This window comes from Xiphophorus couchianus, chromosome 6 (assembly GCF_001444195.1).
Source record: "Xiphophorus couchianus chromosome 6, X_couchianus-1.0, whole genome shotgun sequence".
Lineage (NCBI taxonomy): Eukaryota > Metazoa > Chordata > Actinopteri > Cyprinodontiformes > Poeciliidae > Xiphophorus > Xiphophorus couchianus.
The window spans coordinates 12,701,629-12,713,257 of NC_040233.1; the positions used below are offsets into that span (position 1 = coordinate 12,701,629).

General features: G+C 40.7%; 1 protein-coding gene across 1 annotated transcript; it reads left to right on the forward strand.

Moving 5' to 3' along the window:
- Positions 1-7,380: 7,380 nt before the first annotated feature.
- Positions 7,381-10,329, forward strand: camk2n2a (calcium/calmodulin-dependent protein kinase II inhibitor 2a). The gene is made up of 2 exons (XM_028021532.1): positions 7,381-7,941; positions 8,344-10,329. The coding sequence occupies exons 1-2, from the start codon at positions 7,773-7,775 to the stop codon at positions 8,412-8,414; spliced, it is 240 nt and encodes a 79-aa protein (XP_027877333.1). The 5' UTR covers positions 7,381-7,772; the 3' UTR covers positions 8,415-10,329.
- The last annotated feature ends 1,300 nt before the right edge of the window (positions 10,330-11,629 follow it).

An 11,629-nucleotide genomic window follows, 5' to 3' on the forward strand; every position in this document is an offset into this window, starting at 1 on the left:
TCTGAAAGCCTCAGAGGGCTTGAAAATGACTCTTAGAACCTAATCATTGGCTGGTGTTTGCAAAGCAGCCAATCCTGGAGTGGCATTTATTGTAATGCTGATTATATCCCTAAGAGAAGAGAAATGGAAGACAATGGATGTTCTGTGGTACACACTATGGTTGTTTTCATAGGGAAATGTATTGGTATGTTTGATGTTTGAACTTTTAAAATAGAGAAGGGCTTTAGAAAGGTTTCAATATTTCACTTATTTGAAATAAAGTACACTGTACTTTATTTAGATATTTCATCCCATTAAAAACAGTGATATCACTTGGAAATAAAGGAGTAGCCTAATGCAAAAAGACTTACCAGCCAACCAATTAGACTCATTTCCAGTTATCGTACCAGAGCAGACCTAGTTTTGGCTCTTTGAACTGCCTTAAATCTAACTTGCGTTGGTTTAAGAAGATATTAGAACATTGCTTTGAGATTTTGATCCACATTGACAACATCGCTTTGTACAGCTGCTGGTGAAGTTGTGGCTTCAACAGCCATGATGCAAACCTCTTCTTCCACCACATCCTAAAGTTAATCTACCGGACCGACTGTGAAGACCATTGGAGTTCAGTGAACTGACTTTCATATAAAAATTACAGCTTGACATAATTCACTGCATCGTGCTCTTAGTACGCAACTGTTGGATAACATTTAAAAAATTTTCATTATGCAGTCCCCCAGCTGTATTCCACCCTGGGCAGAAAGCCACATTGTACATATGAAAAGTCACACCACTGCTTATATTAACCCACAACATAAAATAACCTAGACATTTAGATGATAGATGACAAGATATATACATACTTTGAGTCTGACCCATCATGCTTTTAAGTATAAGTTTTTACATAAATTAGCAAAAGCAATAGGATTGGAAAGACAGATGGTGTAAATATGATTTATCTGCATTTATTTTATGCTTGCTGACAGTGGAGCGAGTCATTATTTCAACAGCAAGTTCAGTGCAAAAGCAGATGGGAAGACGCGTTCAAATTTGTATTTAGAAGCACACACAAAAACGTAAATTGAAAGAAAAAGTTAGATTTGTCCTGAAGCATCAAGACAGAGTGCAAAACAAAGAGGTGGACGACTCAGGGTCCCACAAATCCTCCTGAGTTAAGACAAAGGTTCAATCTGTTGTGCTTGCAGTTACAGAAGTTACAAGGCCTGAAAAAGAAAAAAATATTCTCTTAGTGATTATTCCTCATTCTTGTAAGGTTTTCAGCTGAAACTGATTCTGTAGAGTGCTTTTAAAAAGATAAGTACTCGTGCTTTGGGGGGGGGGGATGGTGCTTTTTACCTGCATTAAATGAATTACATTTTAATACAAGCAAATTATTTTCCTGATTTACTTTTTCTACCACTAGGTGTCCATCTTTATTCACTTTAAGTTGATGGAACAGTTGCATAATGACTGACAGAAAGGGAAGACCCTTACTCAAGACCCACATCACATGCAATTATCAGACACAGTGAGACCCTTAATCTGCCCTGACAGCTGTCAAATTACATAGATAACATGATTATTCCCTAATTGGTTCTGCTTAATAGGATGAAGAGGTCTATTTAAAATATATTACACTGTATGTTTGTTTTAAATTGTCCCTTTTTGTGCATTTTTGTGTCGGATAAAAAAAAAAGTTTGTGGTTCGAAATATTTTTCATCCGGACAGAAAGCATCAGACACAGGCACAGCAGATGGAGGCTAATTCTGTGTATAGCAGCACAATAGAGCTTTAAATAGAAATGGCACACGTCCGTCTCCGATGAGAAAAGTTCTGATAAATCCTTGAAAATCCTGACACTTTCTGACCTCATGTGCTTTTGCTCCACGTCGTTCAGGCCAGCACGGGGAGCTGTTTCCCTTTTGCTTTGACGCTGCTCGCCAGGTTTTTCACAGCCACCCCTGCAGAGATGCATTATCTCAGGAGACAGAGCCATCACAGCACGCCGAGGCCCCTGATGCCAATTACCGCTGTCACCCATCTGCTTTGGGCATGCAGTGAAATGTGGGATAGGTTGACCTACTTTCTGACAGCAGTGTGACTGCAGTGCTTCTCTTCTCAGCAACAGACGGCGAGCTCTTTCCCTGAGGAGAGCAAGAGAGGGAGCGAAGATCAAGAGAAATATAATTTAGTTAGAAAATAAAGATTCTTTTTTTTTTGTCTGTATTCTTAATTCAAATAGACAAAATAATTACATTCTTAGTTTTACATAATGAGATTACACTGTTTCCCTGGAGGTGTTATTGCAGCTTTTGTTCATTTCGTTGTGGTGTTGTGACTTTTGTCCCTGAATCCCTCTGTCCTTCCCAAACAGCAAATAAATAACAGCCAGACACTCGGCAATTAATCAAAGAAATGTAAAAATATAAAAATAAATGTAAGTCATATAGGTAGGTAGCTAACTATATTCTGTTAGCTTCTTTCAACACGTCATCCAGCTGTAAATTTTAAGCTCTTTTCATAGATGTTTTATGTTCAAATTTATGATGCAAAATAAGCATGTATGTTACGTTATTGTAGTTATTGGTCTGAAGCTTTTTAGACTTAGACAACACTTTTATTGACCTTCATAGCTAAGATACATATAATAACCCAAGTAATTTGCACAAATCTAGATGGAATAAGATTTAGTCATTCTGTGTATCATTCATGTCTGGGCTTTCTTGCACAGAAAACACTGTCGTGAAGTGACTGTTCAGTCTTTAGTAAGCAGAAGAATGACAATTGGACATTCAGGGTTCCCAAATTATACATTGGGGGTTCAGCCTAAGCAGACTGAACCCCAAAAATCAAGGAAAAAAGGCTGCTTCCTCTCTTCTTTAACATGAAGGAAATAATGCATGCATCTGGAAAAAAGTTGTTGGTATTGGTCACTACTATTACTACTGCCTAATTTTGATGTAATTTACTGACATTCCTTATTTGCAGAACTAATCCGGCCCAATAACATTTCTAAAACTGTGTTTCAAATAAGAAAGAAACACTTCCTTTATGCTCTTTAAAATTTGGACGTAATCTGACACATTTTTTAAAATCATATATTATCTTTTTTGTAGATTGTTGCTGAATGACAAGAACTGAAGGTGAAAACCTTTTTTAACCTGAGTTAACCTCGGATTAAAAAACCCCCTGAGGTTAATCTCACCAAATTTGTTCTGGGGACCCATACGTGATAGGAGTGAATTACATAAGTAAAATGTACTTCTTTTCTTTTTTTCATCCCTGCAAGTGTTTGTGCTCTTATGTACATTCATTTGCTTCAGATTTGGAAACCAAAGCTGTGCTCGAGTAAGTGAGCTGTTTTGTTTTGTGGAAGACGGAGTGCATTAGAGTGTGCAGGTCTGCTGTCCAGAGATAGATGTTGCTTGTTCCCCCTTGCTGATCAGCTCCTCCTCACCCACGACGAAAAGGCTGTGCAACCATATGAACAGTCAACCTCATCCCTGCATGCCTCTATCACTCGTCCTCCATACTTCAGCTTCCATCAGCAAGCAGGAATAGGACTCTTGTTTTATGCAAAGCATAACCGACCTTTGAGAAATAAAATAATATGTTTTTAAGTGTAAAGAAAAATGTAGCATGATCTCCAATGTTTACATCTCTGCAAATTCAAAGCAGTGTGAATTTTAAAAAGGCCTTAAAGTCTATGTCCTGCTTATAACCTTGAAATTTTCAACTTTTCTTTCACTAGTTCTCCCCAGAGAAATTACCTCATCATCTCCTGGTGCAAAAGTTTGAATGATAGATGACGTTTAGAAAATGTTTAGTTGTACACATAAAACAATTGATACAACATAAGATAAGACATAAAGGATTTCCTTAAAACCCTATGCAAGAGTCAGAGTAGAAAAACAGTCAGGCCGAACTAAAGCTCACCAGAGGGAACTTAGAAAAAGACCAGAACGTCTGAAATAATGTTCTGTGGGCAGAAGAAATATTAGCGATAAACCAAAAATGAGGTGAGGAGTGGGGCAGACCTTCCTCAGAAAGATGTTTGATATATTTGCAGATGGCTGCAAAAAGTATTTAACTGAGACAACTTATATCTGGAATATATAAAGGAATGAATGAACAAACTAATGTCAACTATGGATAAGAGTTTGCAGAAAAGCAACAGCTTTCACAAGTAACAGAAAAAAATAACCCAGTGCTATCATGGTGCAGCACTCATTAACACTGTATTCAAAGCTAAGGCCCCTTACAGCAAATCACCAATTCTCACATTGCTCCTGCAGCAGCACACAGCACTAAGTACCACAAATGCAAACCCTTGAGCACAGATTCAGCTTCCTTGTAGATGTGGCGTGGATGAGGTGGCGCATGCAGCATGGCTTCAGTGTAGCACACTCTTGCCGTCAGCATTTCTAATTCAGCTGTGCACTCGCTGATCCAAGTGCAGGAGCTGCGCCAACATTCCCACAATCAACCGGAGGATGTTCTTGCCAAAAAGCCAACAGCAATGAACTCCACGACAAGAAGGGAAGGCGCGCAGTGCACTGTCAACTTGGTCAGTGACTGCAGAGGCCGTGTGTGTCTTCTCTTTATGCATAGGCATTTTTGATTTTCTTATAATATAAAAGCTGCTATTAACTGTCTTCCTTTGAACAAACACACAGACTAACACGCAAACACACACCGACACAATCATATATCCCTCCCCCTTAATGATTACAGTCGTTTCCCCGAAAGTAATTCTAAATCTAAGTATAATCACCACTTTCCACAGAGGTCTTCCTGTATGTGCCTCATACACACAAACACTCCCACCCGTACACACACACACACACACAGTGAGAAATTGATTCTGGCTCTTAACTCTGTGTTTGTTATTGGTGTTTTTCCTCAGCTATAGTGTTCCTCCTGGAGGAACACCATGTGTTTACACAGAAAGAGAGAAGAGACGGGGTGTGTGTACGTGTGTGACACATTGTAAGGATCATTTTCCTTACAAATTCTCCTTATATGGCTGCGATGGACTGGCGACCTCTCCAGGGTGTTCCCCGCCTCTCGCCCATTGACTGCTGGAGATAGGCACCAGCACCCCTGGTGACCCCACAAGGGATAAGCATGTAAGATAATGGATGGATGGACAGACGGATGGAGGGATTCTCTTTATGGGTCCCAATGCTCCCAGTGCTCGGGCTCTGTAAGATAAGGTCCTGTTTTTGGGTTAGAGATTCGGTTGAGGATTAAGGTGTGAACTGACCTTAGGTTAATGTACTGGTAGTTGTCCGGTATAGGGTAAGCGTCGGGGTAGAAATACATGAAAATTGAACGGAAGTAAATGCAAAGTCCCTGAGAAGATAGAAAGACGTGTATATATGTGTGTCGGTGTGGATGTACTAGTATATACTATCCTACGGTCCTAATTTTTTTTTTGCAGTCCTACTGCACTACTGGTTAGATTTAGAGGAATGGTGTGAATTGAGTTTTAGATAGGGATAGGGTTAGGAATAGGTTAGGGTTCAGGAAAATGTCTGGGTTAGGCATAAATCCAGTTCCTAAAATGAATGGATGTTAATACAAAGTCCTCATTTTGTACTGAAGTACAATGGTGTGTGTTTTAGTGCTTGGTCTGCTCCTGGAGAGATACAGGGAGGGGGGTAAGTGACTCAGCACAATGATTCATTTGTAATTGGGAGCAGTGCTTTGAGAGCACACACACACACACGTACGTAGATGCACATTTGTACACACGCTGTCTTCTTTAGGGTGGCTGACCTTGTCAGAGATGATGGGGCCCGCTGAGTGAGGCGGATCATTAGCAACTGCTACCTGCTATTACTGCAGAGAAGGAGAAACACGGAGAATGGGACAAAAGACAAGAGACATTGGCTGTGCTCAGATGTGAGTGCATGTCAGGATTGGACACATATGAGGCCACATCTGATAGCATCTCAGGCAGCAGGTCAAATATTACCTGAAATCTGTCACAAAGGGAAAACAAATGATGGCAGGGGCAGCTTCTAAAGCAAGAGCAGCTTTGTGAGTCAGCACTGGAGAAGTACATTAATATGCAGAGGAACAGTTGTACTATATTATCATATTGTAATAAAACATTGAATATCCATCCATTTTCTTTGGTTGGTGCCTATCTCCAAAAATGAATATGTTTAAGTTGAATCAGCTAACTGCTAGCATAACTTTTATATAGCTGGTAACTGTAATTTAAACCTATTTGACAAGATTTTGTTGTGGGGAAAAAACCTTTTGAAGGCAGGATTTTGTTCCAGAGATTTTTTATTTATTTTTTGCCAATTTAATCAGGGAAGCTCAGAACTCAGTAATAGGGATGTTGTTTTTGAGAGGAGCCAGCCAGCAGGAAAGAACCTGTCCCCACAGGAAATCCAGGAGCTCTTCAAGCAGCATGGCCATGAATATTTCTGAAATCTTCCTCTTGCAGTTAGGTTGAGAGTTTGCTTTAATGCTTTATATCCCATACTCCTTTTGTTATTAAAGTGGATATACTTGATTTTTACACCAAGAGGCCTAGTGGGCCCATCCAATAAGACAAACCTGACTTTGAAACAATCCAGTCAGATCAGTGCTGTTCTCCTGCCCACTGCTAGTATACTGCCAGACAGAGAGGCAGGATTTATCAAAGTTAATAAGCATGTTTAGATGTAAAGAGTAAAATTTGCCCTGAATGTGCATGCTTTATGCACTTATTACTATGGACGGGTTACTAGATATGTACAGTACAGACCAAAAGTTTGGACACACCTTTCTAATTCAATGGGTTTTCTTAATTTTCATGACTATTTATAAGGCAAGAAATCCCACTTATTAACCTGACAGGGCACAGCTATGAAGTGAAAACCATTTCAGGTGACTACCTCTTGAAGCTCATCAAGAAAATGCAGAGTGTGTGCAAAGCAGTAATCACAGCAAAAGGTTGCTACTTTGAAGAAACTAGAATATAAGGGGTATTTTCAGTTGTTTTACACTTTTTTGTTTAGTGCATATTTCCACATGTGTTATTCATAGTTTTGATGCCTTCAGTGTGAATCTACAATGTCAATAGTCATGAAAATAAAGGAAACTCGTTGAATTAAAAGGTGTGTCCAAACTTTTGGTCTGTACTGTACATGCTTCTAAAGGAAGGATAATGCATAATGATGCATAATGTGAAACACTGATGATGCTGGACAAAGTTAATCCAGAAGAAGACACAAAAAAGTTGTCAGGCCTCATTTGAACCTCAGCTATTTCATCTGTGGCCTGTTGGCGTCACTCTTGCTCCTTAGTCTCTCTGAGCAGCGCCCCCCCTCCCCCCAAAACACCCTCCCCCCCACATACACACACACAGACTCCATACAGGCACGCACACACTCTCGCGCTTCAACCCCGGATGGATGACTTCACCGCTCTGCCTGGGTTTCCTTTATGATCCCGGGATCTCCCACAATCCCTCGCCAGACATCAGCCAGCAGCACAACTGAACGCAGCTCCCTCGCTGACTCCCTCTCTCTCCCTCCTATTTCTCTCTCTCTCTTTTTCTCTCTCTCCCCTTAACGCACAAACACCTTCTCTGGCTGCAGCTGCACCGCATACAGAGACCGCAACGCACCGGGTTCCACTCTCAGAGAAAAACCCTCCTGCAGGAGACAAGCGGCTGCAACTTGCGCGAAGAGGGATCTAAATCTCCCCGAGGAAGGAAGTCTGCTTTGTGTTGCTTCTTTTTTCACCCCCCCTCTTTTCTAAGCGGGTTAGCTCTTCTATACGTGCCACAATGTCCGAGGTGCTGCCATACAACGAGGGCAAAATGAGCGGCTACGGAGCGGACAGCGAGGTCAGCCAGATGTCCTTTAGTTGCGGACTGCAGGACACAAGCGCCTTCTTCGCTGCGTCGCAGGCGAAAAGACCCCCAAAGCTGGGACAGATCGGCAGAGCCAAGCACGGTAAAGGATGCTTTTTAAATGACAAGTTTTGGAAAGATGCAAAAGAGAGAGAGAGAGAAAAAATGACAAAGGTGTTGCGGCGTCTGGAATATTCCAGCCACCTTAATCAGTGCGCAAATACTTTCAGGTGACATTCTGTTTACATTCATAGACAGGAGATTATCTCCGTGCTGGCAGGGACACACCCTGTAGGCACTCTTTATTAAACAGTAAGGATAAAAGACTGGCTCTTTGCCATTAAAGATGCGCCTTTACGTGTCAGAATTTAATTTGGGCATTTCGTGCGCCACTAATAGATAAAGCGAAACGACGTGCTGTGTCTTTGCCATAGTTTTATATTGAATGTGAGCTGCTTTGATCTAAACATCTTCATCCATTTTTTTCCTCCCCTTTTGTCCACAGTGGTCATCGAGGACGACCGAATAGACGAGGTCCTGAAGGGGATGACGGACAAGTCCTCACCTGGCGTTTAAAACGTCTCCGATGGCCTTGCAGACTTTTTTAATTTCCGATCACCCGATTTGAAGCACTTGTCGGCTGTGCATGTTCGAGGATTGCAGGAGAGAGAGAGAGTAAGAAGAAGAAGAAGAAAACACGGGCAGCTCTGAACGAGGATGGGGACGATGAAAGAAGGAGAAAAAAGAAGGGGAATGGACAAAGCCTTGAGAGGGGGGAAAGAAAAAGGAAGAGGTGAAGAAAGACTGGTGGACTCTAAGAGGAGGGGGGGGGGGGAAATAAAGACCAAGATTTATTGTGGGATTGCTGGCAATTCTCCAAAAAGAATCCCGATTTTAACTACCGATGCGCAGCAGGATGTTGAGATGGCTGCTGCGCATCTCAACCTCTGCTGACTTAAAATAATGGATGAACTTGTCGTTTTCCTTCACGATCATCTCTTTCTGTTTCTTTTTTCCTAGAAATATATATATATATATATATATATATAAATATATAAAAGCGCTGTAAACAACAAAAAACTGCAACTATAGAGGGCGAAGCTAAATCCCAGCCCTATTTCAATAAGTTGTACAGTAGGTGAAGCTATAAGCTCTTAAAACGCCCCACCCCCCACCCCCCGCCCCCTACTTTCCTCAGCCCTCTAGGCTTTGCTTTGTTGATCCAGTCAGCCACGGCGCGTTTTAAGGGAGCTGTCCTTTCAGCACTGATCCAATGCATCCCCTGTTGCTGCTAATGCTTTTACAAGAGAAGAAGAAGAAAAACAGAACAGATAAACCAAACTTTATTAAAGGAGACTCATTATATGTATAAAGACATATTATCCGAGGATGGTGCAATGTTGATATCTTCTGTAGTAGACCCTCTCCCCCATGCCCCCCTTCTTTCCCTGTTTGTTTCAGCGTATAAACAGCAGAGAAACAGACTACACTGTTCATCTTGCATTACCCCCTTTGGTGGTGAATGGTGCAGGATGGCACCTCCATGTAGCTGATTTAAACCTGCACATATCTCAATTTTGTTTTTCTTCCATTTCTCATCTTCTTCTTTGTTTGTTTTGCAACTCGTCAGATATCCACAGAGGCCTCCGCGAATGTGGAAATTCCAGGAAATGGTTTAAATATTGGTTATGTAACTGATAGGGAGTTATACAGTTTTGAAAATTTATATTTGCAATTCTCTGTAGAGTTAGAAATTTCTCCCTCCCACCACTCTCCATCTATTTTGCATGAACTGTCTCATTCTGGTGCCAATGCAGGTACCGCCACTCGTAACCCTGGCACGCTTCTTTTTAACAACAACAACAGAAAAGTCATATTTGTATTTTTATATCTAAATATTTGTTATTTGAATTATATGCTAGTCTCTCGTCTTACGGTTCATCAACAACAATATTTGTACTTCAGAGAGGGTTTGATTAATGGGACTGGGCCTCACACTGGCTAATCTCAGAGTTTAGTGGACCGGTCTCGTTCTATATCAAAGGTCAGGCATTTTTTTAAAGACTTACTGAATGTGTCTGGGTTTTTTGCACACATCAATGTTAAACTATTATTAAGAAATCGTATACTGTGAGTTCAGCTTCGTTGATGAATTTGTTAGAAAAATATGGCAGTTTTAGAGTATATTGCACTGTTTACGATTATCCTCAAATAACGCATTGTTATTTGATCGATTTTGAACATGACAAGTTATTTTTGTTTGTTTGGTTTGACTTATTTATTTTATTTTGTACCATACTTTTCAACAAATGGTTGGTTGTGCATGAAACCTTAATATTTTCAAATATTTAAAAAAAAAAAACAACAACATTGTTTTATGAAGCAAAAAAGCAACAAAAATGTCATGACATTCTAAGAATGAGTCATTGTATATTATGATGCCATTTTCACTGTATTTGGTGAATTAATAAATGGTGACAGAAAATGTTAATGCGATTCCTCGATGTGGCTTTTGTTCCGAGACATTCTGTGATGAACAATGAGCCAGCACTTTGGAGAGCTGGACTTGTTCTGTGAGTGAAACTGAAAGGTCACATCATCTTAACCACATTAACCATGGCAGGCGGAGCTAACGTCCTCCAAGCAGACAGAGCTAACATCACTGCAGGTTTGGGGCCTCTGCATTCGTTCTGGAATGATTAGCTGTGGTACTAATGACAGCAAATACTGAGCCTTAATTAAAGAGATGGAATGAATCCGTGATCCAAGTGTTGAGCTGCTAAACGGCTCTACGCTGGCCTACACAAGTGAATCCATTAAATCACAAATCCCTGGGGAGCCACAACTAGCCACAAAATCACCCACAGGCATGTGCATGCTCACTTCACACAACTGTCTCCCATACCCAGGATCCCTAAATTAACGTTTTAAACATTCTGTCATTTGTTACAGGGATACATTTGGTACAAATTAAATGAAAGACCAAACACAGGGAATGTGTTGACAAGTTTCTCTTTCATTTATTTGGATCAAGTCTGTCAAACATATCTGACGAGGTGGGAGTGGAATCGTTCACCAACGAGTTTTAGTTTCTGGATAATATTTGAGCCTATACAAACATGTCTCTGGTGACTTGAGAAATTCTGTGAGATTCACTACCTTTCCATCAGAAAAGGTTTGTGAATTTTACACAGACTTTGCATTCAGCCCTCATAACTCTGCCACCCTAGTAGAGAGCTTTTCTATTCACAATCCAAAATTGAAAAGAGACTACAGACCTGCCAAGATTCAATTCTTCTCCTAAATTGAGTTGGGAAAGGAGATCATTAATCAGAGAAACACAAAAGATAACCCTGGTAACTTTGGAGTAGATGCAAAGATCCACAGCTCTGGTGTGAGAATTTATTGACAGAGCACTTTTTGCTGTAGCAGACAGTAATTGTCTAACAAAACAAAAAGATGTCCAATTTGCATGGTTTGCCTCAAGCTATGCAGCGAACCCAGGAAGCACATGGAAGAAGGTGCTCTGGGCAGATGAGACTAAAAGTAAGATCTTTGGGTTATATGCAACTGACTAGTTGAAAAGTGGCACAGTGCACCATTCTGAAACTCCCATCCCCATAACTGAAATATTTTTATGCCTCATGGTGTGGGGATGCTTTTCTTCAGCAGGGTCAGAGAATCTGGGCAGATCTGAATACAAGGCAATTCTGGAAGAAGGTTGAAAGGACTTGAAGTTGAATGGGAGGTTCAATTCAAAAGAATGGTTTAGATCAGTGGCTAAGTCAAAG

What these genes read in the sequence shown, in the direction of transcription:
- camk2n2a (XM_028021532.1), top strand. Translation starts at nt 7,773, where the DNA reads ATGTCCGAGGTGCTGCCATACAACGAGGGCAAAATGAGCGGCTACGGA. An exon ending in GATCGGCAGAGCCAAGCACG is followed by an intron (nt 7,942 to 8,343) that starts GTAAAGGATGCT and finishes TTTTGTCCACAG; the next exon opens with TGGTCATCGAGGACGACCGA.